The sequence below is a fragment of the Sebastes fasciatus genome, chromosome 12 (assembly GCF_043250625.1).
Source record: "Sebastes fasciatus isolate fSebFas1 chromosome 12, fSebFas1.pri, whole genome shotgun sequence".
Classification (NCBI taxonomy): Eukaryota; Metazoa; Chordata; class Actinopteri; order Perciformes; family Sebastidae; genus Sebastes; species Sebastes fasciatus.
The window spans coordinates 3,677,927-3,700,865 of record NC_133806.1 but is presented as its reverse complement, the minus strand read 5'-3'; the positions used below and the strand labels follow the sequence as shown (position 1 = coordinate 3,700,865).

The window sequence follows — 22,939 nt, the reverse complement described above, 5'->3', positions numbered from 1 at the left end:
AAAAAAAATCAGACTTAAATACTGTAGATTTTCTAAAAACCTGAGCAGGTCTACAAAATGTATTATGTAATGCAAAAAGCTAAGTACCGGGTTTTTAGCGTTATTTACACCTTGCCAAAACAGCTTAAATGCAGTTCTCTGTACATGTAAAGAAAGCTATTATCAACCAGCTCCTCTGACTCACGTTAGCCTTTTATTAAGACATTGTTTTGTTGACTTATTGATGGATACGCTGGCTAGCATTCTTAAATTGCCTGTATGCACACAGTCAATAACCAATGTCTTTGAAAGCCTCACATGTTTTTTTGTTTTTTTTTTAAGTAGAAATATCAAATATGTCTTACCTAATCTATTTGTCACAGTGTGCTGTAAAGCAAACTTGTATGTCCTATACTTTGTGGTGATCATAATTATCATTATGGAGATTTTGTTTTTCCCTACATACAGTATATGATTGACACAATAATTTAGATCAGGGTTTTGCACTGTTACCTAATGACGGTAGGATTTCTGCAATGATGTAGTTCGCTTGCTCTGTTATTTTAAACAAGTCTTTCACGCCTCAAGCAAATTCATCTGTCTTCAATTCCATGCAAACATAAATAAAATAAAAACAACACAAACTGGAAACAGTTGATTATTGATAGAAAACAAACTGTGAACCGTTTTGTTTCTCATGCTTTCTCTTTTCTTTGTTTTGAAAAGCAACATCACCGTGATGAAACTGTGTGCCGTGCTCTTTTTTTCTTTTTGGTGTCTTTGTGAACAAAACTGAAAAATAATTGACTTCCTCCTAAAATGCAGTTTTAATTGGTCAAACTGAAACACCAACCCTCACAAACAAGGCATTGCAAAGTTTAATGTTTTGGATCTAGATGTATTGATAAATAAAACACTTACAGTATAGTGTTGAACTGTTTAAAGGTACTGTTTGTAACTTCTTACACGTATAAATCAATCCGGGTCGGTAACGGAAACACCAAAACTGCAAAGTTCTATCTAGTGAAGCCCGTTTTGCAAAACGGTGTTGGCCGCGGTCGGAGGACGCGGGTGAGACCGTAGCTTTGGTCTCCAGGGCCGGAGTCTCTGCTGTACTCTGCTCCTCTATTCCTCTGCCTGCTTTCCTTCACTCACACACCGCGCTCGTTCTCGCTATTTCGCTCCACCTCTCACGTGCATGCGCGCACACTACACACTGCAGAAGAGTTAGTTTAGCTCTGAGAATATCTAGTGAATGTACAGTGGACGTTTGTGCAGAAATAACTGCTGCAGCTCCTCCAGACCAACAGAGGTTTCCTGTGTCTTGTGAAGTGACGGGGCTCCGCAGAGAGAAACGTTATCGTCTCCGACCAAAACTCCGGCGTCTCCCCTGTTCCCTCCGGCAGCGGTCGGGAGGCTGAGGCAGGAAAAGCCAACACTAGGATCAGCATTGATTCATGGAGAGACCTTTGTCTGGTCAGCTAACATTACTGCCAAGCAGCTGAAATATAGAATGATATTGTGGTTTTAGCTGACGTGTGCAGACTAGAGTGTGTGTTATGGTTTCCATAGAAAATTACTTAAATTTAGTCAATTCCGTAAAACAAACTAAGTCAGCAAAACATCACGAGAGAAATTGCTCAATATGTCTCGAAGTTGGTTAGTTGGGTGAGACTGCTTCTCTAAAAATCACAATTAGAAAAGGAGAAGGAAAAGAGAGACGGGGTCAGTTAAGAGCAGAGATCGCTGTGGAGAGAAGAGAGCAGGTGAACGAGGCAGAAAGAGGTAAAACACAACTTTTATCTTATCTTATCAATGTTATTGTATTTGATTGTGTGATTAATTCTTCCCTGAACAATATAAAAATGTATCAGTGCTGTTGTTGAGCTGTTGTAAGGTAATTGTCATAAAGTTTATTCATATAACAACTTGTATTTCATAATAAAAACACGTCAAGGTAGCCACACCCTTATATATATATACATATATATTTATATATGTATATATATATATATATATATGTATGTATATATATCTATATATATATATAGATATATATATATATCTATATATATATATGTGTGTGTATATATATGTGTGTGTAGATATGTGTGTATATATATATATACAATATAAGGGTGTGGCTACCTTGACATGTGATTTCATTGTGACATCACATGTCACATGTCAAGGTAGCCACACCCTTATATGTATATATATATATATAGCTATATATATATATAAAAAAAATAAATATATATATGTGTATTTATATTTATTATATATATATATATATATATATATATATATATATATATATATATATATGAATATATATATATATATATGTATTGTTTGTGCTTCAGGGTTCAGAGAGACAGGAGTTTGTCCTACGGAGGGAGACACTGACTGTCTCCATCATCAAATCAGGATGTTTGTTCTCATCTGGGCGACTCTGCTGTTTTCTGTGAGAGGCAGCCATGCTGGTATGCATCTCTATTGTAACATTATTTTTTTAAATAGAATTCAGAATTCAGAATAGCATGAAAAGATTTGAGGTAATAAATATCCGTTTAAATGTTTTACTAAAATGCAACAAATATTTAAAAAATACAAAGAATGTTCCACCTCAAATTTAGCAGCACTCTTAACTGTATGACTCAAAACACTTCACTTGAATAGATTGTTATTTAAATACAACCTTTGTTTACCACAGATATTATGGAAAAATAAATATTTGAAATGCTGAAATTCTATCATGTTGTTTTTCTAAACGCTAACAACAGCAGTTCCATAATAGTATATGATATAGTACTCTGTCTGTCAGGAATAGTAGTAAATAGTTCATTATCTATTTAATATTATGGTTTATTGTCAAAATTTAAATATCTTCTGACCCTGTTTTTTCTCTTACTGTTTGCATTACCAGGTCCATCAATTTGGAGAGAAGACTGTACAAATGGAGTCTGTTTCACTGAAGGAGAAACAACAGCAGAGGCTGGACTCTGTGTTGTCATACCGTGTAAATTCACCAGTAGATACGCTCCCCGAAATATAGTTTGGTACAAATGTGAACCATCTAAACAAAGCTGTGGTGATTCAGACATCATATTACAGAGCGACAGAGAAGTTGAGTCTGGGTTCAAAGGACGAGTTTCACTGTTGCTGCCTGACGTGAGTCAGAGGACCTGCAGCATCATCATCAATGACGTCACCGAGTCCGACTCTGGATCATATCAGCTCAGAGTTAATAGTGACCTGTTCAGGAGGGGCGATGGATACTCTTCAAGAGTAAATGTCTCTGTCAAAGGTATGAAGAGCTACAATAAATATATACAGTGAAGATGTTCATTGTTGTTCCTCTGAACTGCACCAACAGTGTTTCCTGTATTTATAGTCTTAATGGAGAATGAAGTAATGTTTGTTATTTGTCGACCTCTGTGGGCAACCAGTAGGAACTGCAGCAGCTCCTGATATAACTCCTACTTACTGCCTCATTGAAATGTTTAACAGAGTATCTGATTATTTTAGCCCAAATTGAAGTGAATATGGTAATAATCATGGACTGCTCTCCCATTAGATCTGATCCAGAAGCCCACAGTGATGATTCCTCCTCTGATAGAGGGACAGCAGACCACACTGACCTGCACTGCTCCTGGTCTCTGCTCTGGATCTGAACCTAAAATCACCTGGATGTGGAAAGGAGCAGGAGAGAAGGACTCTCACATCACAGAAAACATCGCAAGAAACATCCCAGGTTTCAAGTATCTGACTGCTGCCACACAGAGACACAGCTCAACTTTGATGTTTAACCTTTCAGCTGAGCACCACGGCACTGAGGTCACCTGTAAGGTCATCTTCACCAACAACATCACTACAGAGGAGACGGTGACTCTGAATGTGACCTGTGAGTAAAACATACTGTACTTTATTCTCACCTTTACTTTTTAACTACAGTATCTAAAATGTTAAGAGATTTGCTCTTGTGTAATTTCTAATGTTTTTTTGAGCTGTGTTGGATTTTACCACATCAACAATAACATTGTTTATAATAATTTTGTCTTATAGATATGAAGCAAGTTAAAATCATTGGAAATACAAGTGTTAAGAAGGGAGATGTTCCTTTGGTATGTTACTACTTCATCATTTGATGCTTTAAAGGTTCCATCAATGGAGACTTTTAGACAACACATCATGTCTCACTCTTTCTTCGCTCCAAAGGAACACAAGAAAAAAGGTGAAACCAAACCGAGAGGACAGAACTTACATGTCACTGCAGAAAACCGACCCGTCACCAGAGTATGATGTTATCGCTCCACGTCTGAACTAACAAGTTTCAGCTTCTACTGAGTGTAGTAGAAGATGCTTCTTCCATACTCTGACTGATTTTCAACATGTCTAAGATTTTATGAGTATGACATGTCTTAGTTGTTTTTTTTTTAAAGATTTTTTTTTTACATTTAGTCTTTGTTCGGTAGATACAGAAAGAGAGGGGATGACATGCAGCAAAGGGTTGCGGGTTGGATTCTAACCCCAGGCTGCTGCGGTAAGGACTCAGCCTTGGTACACGGCCCGCTCTACCAGGTGAGCTACAGTGGAGACCCATTTCTTTGTTATTTTTAATTCTACTGCAACTTATATTTAGTGTTTTACAGTATTATTATTTTACATTTGATTACACTTCAACCTTTATTGACCCAGGGGAAGATCACTGAGCACGTATTATTTCAGTATAATCATCGGCTGTGCGGCTGTGGCTCAGAGATGGAGCGGGTCGCCAATCGGAAGGTCGGCGGTTTGATCCCCTGCTCCTCCAGTCCGCACGTTGAAGTGCTCTTGAGCAAGATACTTAACCCCGAAACGCTCCCGAAGGCTGTGCCATCGGTGTGTGACAAATATGCTTGCTTTATGCAAACAAATTAACGACACAAAGCAATGACAGATATCGTCCAGAAGCTGCAGCCCAACAGGCATCAACAGCTGTCAGTGTGTCAGTGTGATGACTTGACTACGACTTGCCCCAAACTGCATGTGATTATCATAAAGTGGGCATGTCTGTAAAGGGGAGACTCGTGGGTACACATAGAACCCGTTTACATTCACGTATCTTGAGGTCAGAGGTCAAGGGACCCCTTTGAAACTGGCCATACCAGTTTTTCCTCGCCAAAATTTAGCATAAGTTTGGAGCGTTATTTAGCCTCCTTTGTGACAAGCTAGTATGACATGGTTGTTACCGATGGTTTATCAGTTTTTTTTTTGTTTTATATGATACCAGCATCTAACTACAGCTTTAAAACTGAGCCCACTACAACCTCTGAAATATCGATTGTGTTAAAGAAATTAGTGGCGTTAAAACAAATTTGCGTTACCTCGTTATTATTGTGTTAACTTGGACAGCCCTATTATAGATATTTATTTTTTCAGAGCTGGTGTTATGTTAATCTTTGTATATTTCTAGAACAGATTTCACAAACTGCTTCACAATAAAAGTATAACAGTAGCCCTCCCTCCCCCCCCCCCCCCCCCCCCCTTTTTTATATTAACTTATTAGTTTATTTTTATTATTGTTTTTATTACTTTCTTCGCTTTGTATTAATATTATTTTTTCACATTTCTTTTTATTATTATTATTATTTTTTTTCTTAATTTTATTTCAATTTTGAATGCTGAGGTTGTTTTCTCTAGTGAACTTATTGTGTTCGTCTCTAAGCTCAACTACTTAAAAAATATATTTATAAACTCATGTAATTACGAACTGTAAATTGCATATATGAAAACAACCTCGAAAAAAAGGGAAACAATAAAAAAAAAGACTTCCCAAACTGCTTCACAATAAAAGCATAACAGTAGCTGCGCCCTGGGTGATGTGGTAACCAATTTAGTTAAGCAACTATGGAATTACTGAACGTGCAACGTCCTGTATTAAGAGCTGTTATGTCAACTGTGGAGCTTCCTTTGTTTTAATTTCATCAACTTCCTGCCTGTTTACTGCACTTTCAGTGTAAACTTTGTCCTGTGGAGGGAGACACTGACTGTCTCAAGCATCCAATCAGGATGTTTGTTCTCATCTCTTTTCTCTGTGAGAGGCAGCAATGCATCTTGTCATGATGCCAACATTAAAGATAATCATTAACAAAACAGTCATCAATATTTGGCCATGATAAATATCCTTTCTGAGGAGCTTCCAATTTACATTATTACATTTTTTCCACCCTGAATTTACCAGTTCATTAGCAGCATTCCTCACAGCGTGTATTGACTTACTTGGGAACTCTGGATGAATAGTTCTTCAAATGACTATTTTGTTTACCAAAGATATTTTGGATAAAGAAATATGTTAAATGCTTAAATTCTGTTGAGTTGTCTGGTCAACGCTGCTGACAACAGCAGCAGTTATATAAAACAAAAGCAGTCATAGTTTATAGTTTTATAGTCAAAGCCTTTCTCCATCAAATATCATGGTGCATTGTGAAAATCTAGATCCCTGTTTTCCGTTAAAGGTCCCATATCGTGCTCATTTTCAGGTTCATACTTGTATTTTGTGTTTCTACTAGAACATGTTTACATGCTGTAATGTTCAAAAAGTCCTTTATTTTGATCATACTGTCGGCCTGAATAAGCCTGTATTTACCCTCTGTCTGAAACGCTCCGTTTTAGGGCATTTTGACGGAATTGCAACAGAATTTCGTTGCTAGGCAACAGCTTGGGTCCATGTGTACTTCCTGTCAGCTGATGTCATTCACATCCACTGCAAAGAGGAATAAACTGGGACACATTTAGAATGTTTACGTTTAAATCTGTGTAAAGGGTCTAAATATTGTATATTTGTGACATCACAAATGGACAGAAAATCCTGACAGCTTGTTCCAAATGCAGAGTTTCTGAATACGGGCTGTGTGTATTTCCCTGTGGATTGAGCGTTTCGATACTTTCACAGTATTTATAAAGGACTTAAGTCTGCTTTAGAATAAAAAAACATGAAAATCTCTCTTTTTTATAATATGGGACCTTTAAAGTATATAACCTTAGTTGTCTAAAACATGTTGCTGTTGTAGGCTAGTGGAGCCAATGTGTACTAGCTAACGCTACTTTATATGTTAGACGTAGATTTGTGTATGTATAACAATTAATTTGATGTCTGAAATCTTTTCAGCAAAGTAACTAAGTACATGTTAGTAATCAAATATATGAAGTGGAGTAAAAAGTACAATGTTTTTTTCTTCTGCAATGTAGTGAAGAAGGTGTTTAAAATGGAAATACTCCAGTAGTACTGATGTGTTTAAATACAGTACTTTAGTAGATGTACTCAGTTACTTGACTTTATTGATACTCCGTAGTACATTGTCTCTTTGGCTCTCACTGCATCAGACTTATATACTATATACTTAGACTATAAACTGTGTTACCTTCATCACAATGATCAAATGTTTTGCGGCTCCAGATAGTTTTGTTTTTTTTCTAAAATGGCTCTTTTGATAGTAAAGGTTGCTGACCACTGGTCTAGACATATACAGTATATATGCTGTACATATCAACCCACTCCATGTAGCCTATTCAATATTTATGTCTTGAGTTATGTATATCTTGTATACAACTTACAGAAACACTTGACTTGTATAGACATTTTATTGAATGTTAATTGGTGCTTATATGCATCTTTACACCTATTTTTTCCACATACTTGTGTACATGATTTATCTTTACCTTTTATTTGTTCAGCTTTGTTGTCCTTGTTCTTACAATCTATTTGACACAACTACCTGTGTTAAACTTACATTTAAAAGCGTACTCTCTTGTGAGGTCAAATCAGGGAAATTGACAACCCTGTCAGCCACTTTGTAGTATTTGCATGTCACATGTGTTGGGCTGTTCAGGGTCAAACTGAACCCAGATCATCCCTGTTCACACCTGAGAGGTTTACAGTAAAATACAATAGTTTTCTGTTGGGCAGTGAGCCGCTGGAGCAGCTGGTGCTTTTGTAGATTTCTGATTTGAGATGTGATTTTCAAGATTTTTGAGTAGCATTTTGCCATTTGCTGTTTATTTACCTGAACTGAAGATGTCTTTAATTGAAGCAGGCTTTTAATAGAGATAGGCCGTCATTTCTAATTTACTCGTCTGATTGTATATTTGGTCATATTTCAGTATGAAGCTTCCTGCTTTACTGATCTGCTTCGTTTGCCATGATACATTTTTGTTCCTGTATTTTGCTGTTATTACAATCTCAATACTTCCTGTATTCATTTCAAATTAAAAAAGCTTTTTAACGTTTTATTGTACAGAACCCCTTCATACAATGCTTTTATTGTGAAAAGAGTAGCAGGATTGTGTTGTGGAAAATTCAGTGACTTGCACATTTCTGGTACTGTACTTGAAATGTGGCTACTGTCATCTTGTGTCACTTCTACGTTACTACAAAATACTGTTAGGCTGCCTGAGACATTAACACACATACACCCACAGTGACTGAAGTAGGACAATAACACATTAGATGAGTCATCCAGAACAACACATTGTTGAAAATTGCATGATTATATTGTTGAATTTATTTAATTAAAGGGATGGAAATGTACATTACTGACAAAATTGTAGCCAGTTCTTTGCTAAAAATAGTTTTAATCTAGTACCTTGAAGTGCCAACAGTGAGTTATCAGAGATATGGAGAACACAGTGGTGCCCTATAAGGTAATGTTTAAATGAATAAACACTACAGTGACTGTGATGACAACAGTACGAATGTTGCACAATATAAACTAAAAAAAACACACGATTGCAGAAAGTGCTTCCTAAAAGGTTGCATGCAGTTTTAATGGGGAAATGCTGTAAGCAGATACTTTCCATTTGAATATTTTGGTACTTAAATGCAATTAATCTGTCACAAGTTGTCTTTTTAAATACATTTCGCTGCAGATATTTGCTAGTAAGCTGTATGTGGCATGTGTTGTGCATTGTTGGGGTGATTTAAGAAGCTATATATAACAAACAGTTATTGAATATTAACATTTCAAAAAAGGAGTCATAAAAAACACCTGCGGAGGAGTGTTCAGTGATTGTACTGGTTTGTTGGTTTCTCAAGATAACACGATTTCTTTGGATTAAAAAAAGAAAAAAGAATCGCATATTTACAGTACTTCCCTTTTCAAAAACTTTCACATTACTTCACAGTTATGGAGATGATCTAAAAAAACAGGCAAACAAAAAATACTTTTCATCATTCAATGTTAAAGGTTCACATTTGTCACTAGATACAGTATATGATACACATATTGTGATATTATGAGATTATATAAGTGTATAAAAGTCTGTCAGGAGAGCAGAAATGTTGCTTAGCAGTGTGTGGGGAAACTTCCTGTAACCGTGTTGTTGCACAAAAAGGGAATAAATAGAAAAAGTGAGGAGAGGAAGAGTCAGTTCAGAGCAGAAACACTCAGCGGAGATCACCGAGGAGAGAAGACAGCGAGACAAGAAGAGGTAAAATACAACATTTATGTTTTCTGTTTAAAATATAAACTTGTTGAACTGATTAATTCTTTACTAACTAATATCATAAAATTACTGTTCGACATTCCTGGATTTGCTGGTAAAGTAAAAGTGGACTGTGCTAGAGAAAGAGTGCTTGGGGAGGGGAGAAATAATCAGTATTTATCACAGTTGGTGGTGTATTCAGTAAATGATTCAGGGGCCCAAAGCTGCAATAATGATTGTAGAAACGTAGGATCTTTCGAAAACAGATAGTCACAAAGTGCTTAATTTAATCAAATCTCAGAGTAGTTACACCCCTGGGTAACGTATGTTAATAACGCAACGATGGAATAACTAAACGTGCAACATCCTGTATTACGATCTGTGAACTGTGGCGCTTCCTTTGGTTCAGTTCCTCTTATGTTTACTGCACTTTCAGTGTAAAGTTTGTCCTGGGGAGGGAGACACTGACTGTCTCAATCATCCAGTCAGGATGTTTGTTCTCATCTGGGCGACTCTGCTTTTCTCTGTGAGAGGCGGCGCTGCTGACACAGGTATGCATCTTTATTATAATCTTGTTATAATGCCAACATTAAAGATATGAAGAAAATAGATAATTTACCTTTATAAATAGTTATTTAGTTTTTTGACCAGCTCATTAGTAGTATTCCTCACAGCATCTATTAACTAACTGAGATAGATAGTTTTTAAATGGCTATTTTGTTTGTCAAATATATTATGGATAAAGAAATACAGATGCTGAAATTCTGTTTTGTTGTCTGCTCAACGCTGCTTAAAAATCAAGCATAGTAATATCCCCTCTTCATCATTTATTAAATATCATGGTGTATTGTCAAAATTGAAATATCTTCTCCCTGTTTTTTCTTTTGCTGTTTCCATTAACAGGTGCATCAATTTGGAGAGAAGACTGTAGAAATGATTTCTGTATCAGTCTTAGTGAAGGAGAAATAACAGCAGAGGCTGGACTCTGTGTTGTGATACCGTGTTCTTTCACCACCAGTTACGACTTTACACCCCAACATTTAGTTTGGTACAAATGTGAACCATCTAAACAAAGATGTGGTGATTCAGACATCATATTCCACTCCAACAAGAACAACACAAAGGTTCAGTCTGGGTTCAAAGGACGAGTTTCACTGTTGGAGCCTGACGTGAGTCAGAGGAACTGCAGCATCATCATCAATGACGTCATTGAGTCTGACTCTGGATCATATCAGCTCAGAGTTAATGGTTTCCTGTATGAGCGTGAGAGTGGATTTACATACTCTCTAAGGACAATCGTCTCTGTTAAAGGTGTGAAGAGCTACAGTAAATATATATAGTGAAGATGTTCATTGTTGTTCCTCTGAACTGCACCAACAGTGTTTCCTGTATTTATAGTCTTAATGGAGAATGAAGTAATGTTTGTTATTTGTCGACCTCTGTGGGCAACCAGTAGGAACTGCAGCAGCTCCTGATATAACTCCTACTTACTGCTTCATTGAAATGTTTAACAGAGTATCTGATTGTTTTAGCCTAAATTGAAGTGAATGGTGACCTTCAGGCTGCTCACCTGATTCCACTCATGGACTGCTCTCCTATTAGATCTGATCCAGAAGCCCACAGTGATGATTCCTCCTCTGACAGAGGGACAGCAGACCACACTGACCTGCACTGCTCCTGGTCTCTGCTCTGGATCTGAACCTAACATCACCTGGACGTGGAGAGGAGCAGGAGAGAAGGCCTCTCACATCACAGGAAACATCACAGCTCTCAAGACCGAGTACCTGACTGCTGTCACACAGAGACACAGCTCAACTTTGATGTTTAACCTTTCAGCTGAGCACCACGGCAGTGAGGTCACCTGTAAGGTCACCTTCACCAACAACATCACTACAGAGGAGACAGTGACTCTGAATGTGACCTGTGAGTAAATACTCTACTTTATTCTCACCTTTACTTTTTACTATCTGAAATGTGTGGTAATAGATGTGCTGTCATGTCATTTCTGCTGGTTTCCTGAGCTGTGTTTAATTTTACAACATCAACAGTGTTCAGGAAAGTTGGGAATTAGTGGTGCTATAACATTGTATTTGATCATTTTGTCTCATAGATTGCTGAGATTCTTCTTTCATGTTTGCAGTTTTTCCAAGGATCCTAAGTAGCTCTGCATGTGAGGTTCAGTCAGATGTCCTGACCTGTGTGTGCATCAGCGAGGGGTTTCCTTTACCCACAATCAAATGGCCGCTGTTGAAGAAACCCACTGAGTGCTCTGTCATCACCACTGTATCCCACCACACAGTCCACAGCACCACCACCCTAACTGTAAAAGACCACAGCAACACTGTTGTTGAGTGTGTCAGCAGCAATGAAGTTGGGGAAATGCGACAGAACGTCACCATCATAACTTCAGAGAGCCGAGAAGGTGAACACACACATCACCAATCTCTGATATCAATAAGAATGTACGGCATTAATATAACTGTTGAACAGTTATATAATCTACATTGTGTCCTTTCTAATAGCAGCTCAACATGGACCCTGTGCAGTGCTTCCCTGGGTCGTCGTCGCTGTTGTAGCTCTCATCGTGAACGTCATCTGCATAATCCTCTTGATGTTCCTTTGGTATGTTACTACTTCATCATTTGATGCTTTAAAGGTTCCATCAATGGAGACTTTTAGACAACACATCATGTCTCACTCTTTCTTCTCTCCAAAGGAACACAAGAAAAAAGGTGAAACCAAACCGAGAGGACAGAACTTACATGTCACTGCAGAAAACCGACCCGTCACCAGAGTATGATGTTATCGCTCCACGTCTGAACTAACAATTGTCAGCTTCCACTGAGTGTAGTAGAAGATGCTTCTTCCATACTCTGACTGATTTTCAACATGTCTAAGATTTTATGAGTATGACATTTCTCAGTTGTTTTTAATTAACTGTAACTTATATTTAGTGTTTTATAGTATTATTAAATTTTAGTTTCATGAACGTTTACTGACCCAGGGGAAGTTCACTGAGCATGTATTATTTCAGCATAATCACGGTCATCTATTGTAGCTGGGATTTAAGTGCTTTGCCGATTTCTCAACCAGTCTGGAGATCTGAAAACAAGTGAAGTCATTTTCAAGTGAAATGAATTGTTCTTTTTTTTATTTAATTGTGATAATGTTTGAGTTGTAATTGTGATTGCAACTATCTTTAACAATGTGTCTTGAATACATTATATAAACAGGACCTAAAAAAGAATTAGGATTATTTTTAAAATATTTCACTAAAAACACAAATGGAGTAGACAGATATGTTTTTCAGAGTCTGCATATTGCAAGATTAAAGAAATGGGATGAATGCGGACACTTTTTGTGCAGGTATTAATGTATTTGCCTTTTTTTTAATGACTAAACTCATGTTCAGCACATTTAGTTTAGCAAGAAGTATGTTTTTAAATAGATACTTCATGACTAACTAACCTCAAAGGTACAAAAAGCAGAAAAGAAGTATTGTCATTCAGCAGAGATCACTGTGGAGAGAAGAGAGCAGGGGAACAAGGCAGAAAGAGGTAAAACACAACCTTTATCTTATTTTATAAATATAACATATAAGATAAGAATATAAGATAAGATATTTTATATGATATTTTATTTTATATTATATCAGCTCAGAGTTAATGGTTTCCTGTTTAGAACTGCAGCTGGATTTACATTCTCTCTAAGAGCGACTGCCTCTGTTAAAGGTATGAAGACTAATACTACTAATATATATGAAGATGATCATTGTTGTGCTTCTGAAATTATCTGCTGCATTTATAATGGAGCATGAAGTAATGTTTGGTATTTGTCGACCTCTGTGGGCAACCAGTAGGAACTGCAGCAGCTCCTGATATAACTCCTACTTATTGCCCTATAGAGAGGCGAAGTCCCTCCCCTTCCGGTGGATCACCACGGGATCTTATTTTGGAAAACATATGTACGGTAGTCAACGGAGAGAGACAAATATTAGTTGTGTCTTAGTTGTTTTTTTTTAAAGATTTTTTTTGGGGCATTTTGCCTTTGTTCGGTAGATACAGAGAGAGAGAGGGGATGACATGCAGCAAAGGGCTGCGGGTTGGATTTGAACCCCAGGCCGCTGCGGTAAGGACTCAGCCTTGGCACATGGCCCGCTCTACCAGGTGAGCTACAGTGGAGACCCATTTCTTAGTTATTTTAACTCAACTTCAACTTATATTTAGTGTTTTACAGTATTATTATTTTACATTTCATTTCACTTCAACCTTTATTGACCCAGGGGAAGATCACTAAGCACGTATTATTTCAGTATAATCATCGGCTGTGCCGCTGTGGCTCAGAGATGGAGCGGGTCACCAATTGGAAGGTCGGCGGTTTGATCCCCTGCTCCTCCAGTCCGCACGTTGAAGTGCTCTTTAGCAAGATACTTAACCCCGAATTGCTCCCGAAGGCTGTGCCATCGGTGTGTGACAAATATGCTGCTTTATGCAAATGTATGTATATATTTATTATTGGAAATCAATTAACGACACAAAACAATGACAGATATCGTCCAGAAACTGCAGCCCAACAGGCAACAACAGCTGTCAGTGTGTCAGTGTGCTGACTTCACTATGACTTGCCCCAAACTGCATGTGATTATCATAAAGTGGGCATGTCTGTAAAGGGGAAACTCGTGGGTACCCATAGAACCCATTTACATTCACATATCTTGAGGTCAGAGGTCAATGGACCGCTTTGAAAATGGCCATGCCAGATTTTCCTTGCCAAAATTTAGCTGAAGTTTGGAGCGTTATTTAACCTCCTTTGTGACAAGCTAGTATGACATGGTTGGTACCGATGGATTCATCAGGTTTTCTAGTTTCATATGATACCAGCATCTAACTACAGCTTTAAAACTGAACCTGCTACAACCTCTGAAATATCGATTGCGTTTATGTATTTTTTCATTTAATTTTCATCAATCAAGTTTTGTTAAAATTATTGTGATAATATCGTATCGTATCGAGATCGTGAACCCAACATCGTGTATTGTATCGTGAGCTGAGTGAATTGTCACACCCCTACTATAAGGTAGTGTTTAAATGAATAAACACTACAGTGACTGTGCTGACAACAGTACAGATGTTGCTCAATATAAACTAGAAAAACACAAAAATGCAGAAGTGCTTCCTAAAAGGCTGCATGCAAAACACCTGTGGAGGAGTGTTCAGTGATTGTATTGGTTTGTTGGTTTCTCAAAATAACACGATTTCTTTGGAGTAAAAAAAAAAAAAAAATTACATATTTACAGTACTTCCCTTTTCAAAAACTTTCACATTACTTCACAGTTATGGAGAAAAAAAACTATCTAAACTATCTAAAAAAAACAGGCAAACAAAAAATACTTTTCATCATTCTATGTTAAAGGTTCAAATTTGTTACTAAATACATTATATGATACACATATTGTGATATTATGAGATTATATAAGTGTATAAAAGTCTGTCAGGAGAGCAGAAAGTTTGCTTTCCAGTGTGTGGGGAAACTTCCTGAAACCGTGTTGTTGCACAAAGAAGGAATAAATAGAAAAGTGAGGAGAGGAAGAGTCAGTTCAGAGCAGAAACACTCAGCGGAGATCACCGAGGAGAGAAGACAGCGAGACAGGTAGAGGTAAAATACAACATTTATACTTTCTGTTTAAAATATAAAGTAAAAGTGGACTGTGCTAGAGAAAGAGTGCTTGGGGAGGGGAGAAATAATCAGTATTTATCACAGTTGGTGGTGTATTCAGTAAATGATTCAGGGGCCCAAAGCTGCAATAATGATTGTAGAAACGTAGGATCTTTCGAGAACAGATGTCACAAAGTGCTTTATTTAACTAAATCTCAGAGTAGTTACACCACTGGGTAAAGTATGTTAATATTGCAACGATGGAATAACTAAACGTGCAACAGATTCAGATTCAGACAACTTTATTGATCCCAAGAAGGGCAATTCATTCACAGCTTACCCCATCGCATGTAACTTTTTTTATTTATATTTGCTCCAATCTCACCTACTTCAGCTTTAAACCATAAAAAACACACTGTTACAAATATAGAGGTTCTTTCTAAGAGGCTGCTTGCAGTTAAATTAAAGCTGAAGTAGTTATTTTTATAAAACGGTCGCTATACCCTGACAGTAGTACATTAAACAGGTAACCTGAAAAAAATCTTGTTCCTCGGTGTCCTCCGGTGCTCCTAACGGCATCTACAAGATTTCACAGACCGGAGGAAAACAAGCAGTAAGAGCTGATCTGAGGTCTGCTGTCCAGCTTCCGTCTATGAGAGCCGGCTGTCAATCACTCGCGAACTCCAACCAAACGGTCAAACTAGGCAGCGCTGATCAAATATGAATCAATATTCTGTTACGTTAATGCCTATTTCTCTCCTCAAATGCTTTCAGAATCATCTTGTAGTGCACGGTTTAGCTGTAAAATTAGAAAGTTTTCTGACGGCACCGCCATTGTGAAATCTGTTGATGGAACGCCAAGTTCTGGTCACATGACCGGAGCACAGCCAATAGGAATGCTCTCTCTCTGAAATGACCTGTGATTGGTCAAAGTCTCCCGTTACGGGCTAGATTTATTAAAGCCTGAAAACAGAGCCATGAGGAGGAGCAGAAGTCTAGTTTTCTCTCAGAATACTTAATTACAATATGCTGAAAGGTTATTATGGATTTTTTGCCCAATGATGCCAAAAATATATATACTGCCTACTGCAGCTTTAAATCTGTGCTGTGAACCGTGGAGGTGTTTCAGATACAGTTTCTTCAGCTGAAACATTTTAAAATGTGTTTGCTTGTTAAAGGAAACATTTGTTCTGTGGAGGAAGAGCCTGTCTTCATCATCGTATCAAGATGTTTGTTCTCATCTGGGCGACTCTGCTCTTCACTGTAAAAGGCAGCAATGCTGACACAGGTATGAATCTTATTATGATACCAATATTTATCTTTGAAGCTGCTGATTAGACTTTCAATGTTATTTAAGATTGAAATGGTCATTTAAATGTTGTCTTTTAAAGCGCCACATAAGTATTTTTCATTGTAAGTAATGTATAAGTGTTTTGTAGCTTGTTAAAACTAGAATGATCTACAACATCTATTCATTATCATCATCTATAAATTATTCATTATTTCTCTGTGAGAGGCAGCAATGCTGACACAGGTATGCATCTTTATTATAATCTTGTTATAGATTATAATGTTATATAGAAAATAGATAATTTGCCTTTATAAATAGTTATTTAGTTTTTCGACCAGCTCATTAGTAGCATTCCTCACAGCATCTACTAACTAACTGGGATAGATAGTTTTTAAATGGCTATTTTGTTTATTAAATATATTATGTATAAAGAATACAAATGCTGAAATTCTGTTTTGTTGCCTGCTCAACGCTGCTTAAAAAACAGGCACAGTAATATCCCTTCTTCATCATTTATTAAATATCATGGTGTATTGTCAAAATTGAAATAACTTTTTTTTCTTTTGCTGTTTCCATTAACAGGTGCATCCTTTTGGAGAGAAGACTGTAGATATGGATTCTATATCAGTCTTAGTGAAGGAGCAATAACAGCAGAGGTTGGACTCTGTGTTGTGATACCGTGTTCTTTCACCACTAGTTACACCTTTATACCCAAAAATATAGTTTGGTACAAATGTGAACCATCTAAACAAAAATGTTATGATTCAGAAATCATATTCCACTCTAACAAGAAGAACGAAAAGGTTCAATCTGGGTTTAAAGGACGAGTTTCACTGTTGGAGCCTGACGTGAGTCAGGGGAACTGCAGTATCATCATCAATGACGTCATTGAGTCCGACTCTGGATCATATCGGCTCAGAGTTAATGGTCTCCAGTATGACAGTGGATGTAAATACTCTCTAAGGACAATTGTCTCTGTTAAAGGTATGAAGAGCTACAATAAATACATACAGTGAAATTGTTCATTGTTGTTCCTCTGAACTGCACCAACAGTGTTTCCTGTATTTATAGTCTTAATGGAGAATGAAGTAATGTTTGTTATTTGTCGACCTCTGTGGGCAACCAGTAGGAACTGCAGCAGCTCCTGATAGAACTCCTACTTACTGCTTCATTGAAATGTTTAACAGAGTATCTGATTGTTTTAGCCTAAATTGAAGTGAATGGTGACCTTCAGGCTGCTCACCTGATTCCACTCATGGACTGCTCTCCTATTAGATCTTATCCAGAAGCCCACAGTGATGATTCCTCCTCTGACAGAGGGACAGCAGACCACACTGACCTGCACTGCTCCTGGTCTCTGCTCTGGATCTGAACCTAACATCACCTGGACGTGGAGAGGAGCAGGAGAGAAGGACTCTCACATCACAGGAAACATCACAGCTCTCAAGACCGAGAACCTGACTGCTGTCACACAGAGACACAGCTCAACTTTGATGTTTAACCTTTCAGCTGAGCACCACGGCAGTGAGGTCACCTGTAAGGTCATCTTCACCAACAACATCACTACAGAGGAGACAATGACTCTGAATGTGACCTGTGAGTAAATACTGTACTTTATTCTCATCTTTACTTTTTACTATCTAAAATGTGTGGTAATAGATGTGCTGTCATGTCATTTCTGCTGGTTTCCTGAGCTGTGTTTAATTTTACAACATCAACAGTGTTCAGGAAAGTTGGGAATTAGTGGTGCTATAACATTATATATGATCATTTTGTCTCATAGATTGCTGAGATTCTTCTTTCATGTTTGCAGTTTTTCCAAGGATCCTAAGTAGCTCTGCATGTGAGGTTCAGTCAGAGGTCCTGACCTGTGTGTGCATCAGTGAGGGGTTTCCTTTACCCACCATCAAATGGCCGCTGTTGAAGAAACCCACTGAGTGCTCTGTCATCACCACTGTGTCCCACCACACAGTCCACAGCACCGCCACCCTAACTGTAAAAGACCACAGCAACACTGTTGTTGAGTGTGTCAGCAGCAATGAAGTTGGGGAAATGCGACAGAACGTCACCATCATAACTTCAGAGAGACGAGAAGGTGAACACACACATCACCAATCTCTGATATCAATAAGAATGTACGACATTAATATAACTGTTGAACAGTTATATAATCTACATTGTGTCCTTTCTAATAGCAGCTCAACATGGACCCTGTGCAGTGCTTCCCTGGGTCGTCGTCGCTGTTGTATCTCTCATCGTGAACGTCATCTGCATAATCCTCTTGATGTTCCTTTGGTATGTTACTACTTCATCATTTGATGCTTTAAAGGTTCCATCAATGGAGACTTTTAGACAACACATCATGTCTCACTCTTTCTTCTCTCCAAAGGAACACAAGAAAAAAGGTGAAACCAAACCGAGAGGACAGAACTTACATGTCACTGCAGAAAACCGACCCGTCACCAGAGTATGATGTTATCGCTCCACGTCTGAACTAACAAGTGTCAGCTTCCACTGAGTGTCAGCTTCTACTGAGTGTCAGCTTCTACTGAGTGTCAGCTTCTACTGAGTGTAGTAGAAGATGCTACTTCCATACTGTGACTGATTTTCAACATGTCTAAGATTTTATGAGTATGACATGTCTTAGTTTATTTTTTTTTTAAATATATTTTTTTGGGGCATTTTGCCTTTGTTCGGTAGATACAGAGAAAGAGAGGGGATGACATGCAGCAAAGGGTTGCGGGTTGGATTCTAACCCCAGGCCGCTGCGGTAAGGACTCAGCCTTGGTACATGGCCCGCTCTATCAGGTGAGCTACAGTGGAGACCCATTTCTTAGTTATTTTAACTCAACTGCAACTTATATTTAGTGTTTTACAGTATTATTATTTTACATTTCATTTCACTTCAACCTTTATTGACCCAGGGGAAGATCACTGAGCACGTATTATTTCAGTATAATCATCGGCTGTGCGGCTGTGGCTCAGAGATGGAGCGGGTCGCCAATCGGAAGGTCGGTGGTTTGATCCCCTGCTCCTCCAGTCCGCACGTCGAAGTGCTCTTGAGCAACATACTTAACCCCGAATCGCTCCCGAAGGCTGTGCCATCGGTGTGTGACAAATATGCTTGCTTTATGCAAATGTGTGTATATATTTATTATTTGTAATCAATTAACAACACAAAACATGACAGATATCGTCCAGAAACTGCAGCCCAACAGGCAACAACAGCTGTCAGTGTGTCAGTGTGCTGACTTGACTATGACTTGCCCCAAACTGCATGTGATTACCATAAAGTGGGCATGTCTGTAAAGGGGAGACTCGTGGGTACCCATAGAACCCATTTTCATTCACAGATCTTTACGTCAGAGGTCAATTTAATTAAGCAACTATGGAATTATTGAACGTGCAACATCCTGTATTAAGATCTGTTATGTCAACTGTGGAGCTTCCTTTGTTTCAATTTCATCAACTTCCTGCCTGTTTACTGCACTTTCAGTGTAAACTTTGTCCTGTGGAGGGAGACACTGACTGTCTCAAGCATCCAATCAGGATGTTTGTTCTCATCTCTTTTCTCTGTGAGAGGCAGCAATGCATCTTGTCATTATGCCATCATTAAAGATAATCATTAACAAAACAGTCGTCACTAATTGGCCATGATAAATATCTTTTCTGAGGAGCTTCCAATTTACATTATTAAGTTTTTTCCACCCTGAATTTACCAGTTCATTAGCAGCATTCCTCACAGCGTGTATTGACTTACTTGGGAACTCTGGATGAATAGTTCTTCAAATGACTATTTTGTTTACCAAAGATATTTTGGATAAAGAAATATGTTAAATGCTTAAATTCTGTTGAGTTGTCTGGTCAACGCTGCTGACAACAGCAGCAGTTATATAAAACAAAAGCAGTCATAGTTTATAGTTTTATAGTCATAGCCTTTCTCCATCAAATATCATGGTGCATTGTGAAAATCTAGTTATCTTCGGCCCCTGTTTTCTCGTTAAGACTCTCTGGAACAACCTCTCCGAGGAGATCAGACCGTGAACTCCTTATCCTGTTTAAATCACTCTTTCTTTTATAAGTATGCCTTCACAGGGTTCGTGGCCTGAATTTTACTTTTATCTGTTAAGTCACTTCTTAAAACCTATTTATATACAAAGGCATTCTTTTAAGTTTTGTTATATTAATTATTTGATATTGTTTTATTGTACTTTTTCTCATATGTAGCTCCTGTACACAATGTTGTGTAACTTTTGTTTGAAATTGTTTTTATTATTGTCTGCCATTTTAATTTTTTGTCTCGTAAAGCACGTGCTATAGAAATAAAGTGTATTATTATTATTATTATTATTATTATTATTATTATTATTATTATTATTATTATTATTATTATTGTTATTATTATTATTTTTAGGGCCCGAGCACCGACAACGTCGGTCCAGCGAAGACCCTATTGAAACTGTAAGGATTATTCTTTTTCTTTTTCTTTTTCATGAATCGCCTTGTTGAGGCCTTTGCCGTGCTCAAAAAGTTGCTAAACTTGGCACACTTATCAGACGCGGTGAAAAATTTTATATTTTAAGGGTCTCGTTCATCGCTGCTCGCAGCTTTAATTATTATTATTATTATTATTATTATTATTATTATTATTATTATTATTATTATTAGCATTTAAGGCAGCTTTATGAGATAAAAGCAGAAAATCAATTTTACAACATAAAACATACATAAATATTAGCTTGATTTTTGTATTTGCATGTTTCTGTAGTTGGTTGTGTTTTTTTCAATTTGTTATCAAATTGGAGAAGATGTTTGTTTTGCTTGTGTTTTGTCCATTTGCTTGTGTTTTGTCCATTTGATTGTGTTTTGTCCATTTGCTTGTGTTTTGTCCATTCGCTTGTGTTTTGCCCATTTGCTTGTGTTTTGTCCATTTGATTGTGTTTTGTCCATTTGCTTGTGTTTTGCCCATTTGCTTGCGTTTTATCCATTTGCTTGTGTTTTGTCCATTCGCTTGTGTTTTGCCCATTTGCTTGTGTTTTGTCCATTTGATTGTGTTTTGTCCATTTGCTTGTGTTTTGCCCATTTGCTTGCGTTTTATCCATTTGCTTGTGTTTTGTCCATTCGCTTGTGTTTTGCCCATTTGCTTGTGTTTTGTCCATTTGATTGTGTTTTGCCCATTTGCTTGTGTTTTGTCCATTTGCTTGTGTTTTGCCCATTTGCTTGTGTTTTGTCCATTTGCTTGTGTTTTGTCCATTCGCTTGTGTTTTGTCCATTCGCTTGTGTTTTGCCCATTTGCTTGTGTTTTGTCCATTTGCTTGTGTTTTGCCCATTTGCTTGTGTTTTGTCCATTTGCTTGTGTTTTGCCCATTTGCTTGCGTTTTATCCATTCGCTTGTGTTTTGTCCTTTTGATTGTGTTTTGTCCTTTTGCTTGTGTTTTGTCTATTTGCTTGTGTTTTGTCCATTTGCTTGTGTTTTGTCCATTTGATTGTGTTTTGTCCTTTTGCTTGTGTTTTCTTGCTGCAGTGTGTTGAACTCTCAGGGCCACCGTAGGCCTATTATAGAGACATCACGCCAGGTAACGTTAACTGGAGGTGAAGTGGTCGTGTCTAGAAGGTAACCCAAAAATTGCGAAAACTGCGCAAAAAAAAGAGCTTTGCTGCAGTCTGTCTGTAACATCACATTGTTGTTGATGCTGTGATGTCAGAACTGTTAAGATCCTTTACTTTGTGTATTGTTTTGTTTATTTATTTTGCACAATTTAAGACTATACAACATAACAAAAAATAAATAAATTAATAATATAAAGTGCAGGAAGAGGCAAAAAAAAAAATGCTGGGCTTATCTGAAGCCTCCAACTAGAGACGAGATTAATATAAAGAAATAATGACTACATAATAGTGATAACAAAACAATTAGGACAAGATATATATAATAACAACAATAAAAATACAGTAAATATATAAAAAAGACAAAAGACTTAAATAAGACGAGCTATAAAAGTGTTAAACTGCATCACATGTGAAAGTTCTGCATCCAAATAGTAGCCTACCTACTTATTAAAGGTCCCATATCGTGCTCATTTTCAGGTTCATTACTTGTATTTTGTGTTTCTACTAGAACGTAATGTTCAAAAAGCCCTTTATTTTGATCATACCGTCGGCCTGTATATGTCTGTATTCACCCTCCTGTCTTAAACGCTTCGTTTTAGCGCATTTCAACGGAATTGCGACGGAATGCAACAGAATTGCGTTGCTAGGCAACAGCTTGGGTCCATGTGTACTTCCTGTCAGCTGATGACATTCACATTCACAAATAAACTGGGACACATTTAGAATATTTACCTTTAAATCCGTGTAAAGGATCTAAATATTGTATATTTGTGACAGCTTGTTTCAAATGCAGAGTTTCTGAATACGGGCTGTGTGTATTTCCCTGTGGATTGAGCGTTTCGATACTTTCACAGTATTTATATAGGACTTAAGTCTGCTTTAGAATAAAAAAACATGAAAATCTCACTTTTTTATAATATGGGACCTTTAAAGTATCTA

General features: G+C 37.4%; 3 protein-coding genes across 5 annotated transcripts in view; all 3 read left to right on the top strand.

Moving 5' to 3' along the window:
- The first annotated feature begins 950 nt into the window (after positions 1–950).
- On the top strand, positions 951–12,798 carry LOC141778401 (myeloid cell surface antigen CD33-like). Of its 3 annotated transcripts, none has more exons than XM_074652637.1 (7): positions 951–1,764; positions 2,346–2,465; positions 2,909–3,289; positions 3,560–3,886; positions 11,585–11,866; positions 11,967–12,066; positions 12,161–12,798. In XM_074652637.1, exons 2-7 carry the CDS (start codon positions 2,411–2,413, stop codon positions 12,267–12,269), a joined length of 1,254 nt encoding a protein of 417 aa, XP_074508738.1. In that variant the 5' UTR covers positions 951–1,764; positions 2,346–2,410; the 3' UTR covers positions 12,270–12,798. The 3 variants fall into 3 exon arrangements, with proteins under 3 accessions (XP_074508738.1, XP_074508740.1, XP_074508739.1); XM_074652639.1 differs by lacking the exon at positions 3,560–3,886 and adding an exon at positions 11,047–11,367 and having other exon boundaries at positions 1,148–1,764; positions 11,970–12,066; XM_074652638.1 differs by lacking the exon at positions 3,560–3,886 and adding an exon at positions 11,047–11,367 and having other exon boundaries at positions 1,149–1,764.
- LOC141778397 (myelin-associated glycoprotein-like) overlaps positions 9,386–22,939 on the top strand; it is a 34,691-nt gene continuing 21,137 nt past the window's right edge. Inside the window, exons 1-2 of the mRNA XM_074652626.1 lie at positions 9,386–9,450; positions 16,278–16,387. Of these exons, the coding sequence (XP_074508727.1) occupies positions 16,327–16,387 (61 nt within the window). The 5' untranslated portion in view covers positions 9,386–9,450; positions 16,278–16,326. The remainder of the gene's footprint in view (positions 9,451–16,277; positions 16,388–22,939) is intronic.
- Positions 17,670–18,912, top strand: LOC141778403 (uncharacterized). The gene is made up of 4 exons (XM_074652641.1): positions 17,670–17,986; positions 18,204–18,485; positions 18,586–18,685; positions 18,780–18,912. The coding sequence occupies exons 1-4, from the start codon at positions 17,689–17,691 to the stop codon at positions 18,886–18,888; spliced, it is 789 nt and encodes a 262-aa protein (XP_074508742.1). The 5' UTR covers positions 17,670–17,688; the 3' UTR covers positions 18,889–18,912.

Bases quoted from the DNA above. Each gene is read 5' to 3' on its own strand.
- LOC141778403 (XM_074652641.1), top strand. From the start codon at position 17,689: ATGATTCCTCCTCTGACAGAGGGACAGCAGACCACACTGACCTGCACT. The intron at 18,486-18,585 runs GTGAACACACAC...CCTTTCTAATAG, and splicing joins AACTTCAGAGAGACGAGAAG to CAGCTCAACATGGACCCTGT. The intron at 18,686-18,779 runs GTATGTTACTAC...TTCTCTCCAAAG, and splicing joins ATCCTCTTGATGTTCCTTTG to GAACACAAGAAAAAAGGTGA.
- LOC141778401 (XM_074652637.1), top strand. From the start codon at position 2,411: ATGTTTGTTCTCATCTGGGCGACTCTGCTGTTTTCTGTGAGAGGCAGC. The intron at 2,466-2,908 runs GTATGCATCTCT...TTGCATTACCAG, and splicing joins TGTGAGAGGCAGCCATGCTG to GTCCATCAATTTGGAGAGAA. The intron at 11,867-11,966 runs GTGAACACACAC...CCTTTCTAATAG, and splicing joins AACTTCAGAGAGCCGAGAAG to CAGCTCAACATGGACCCTGT.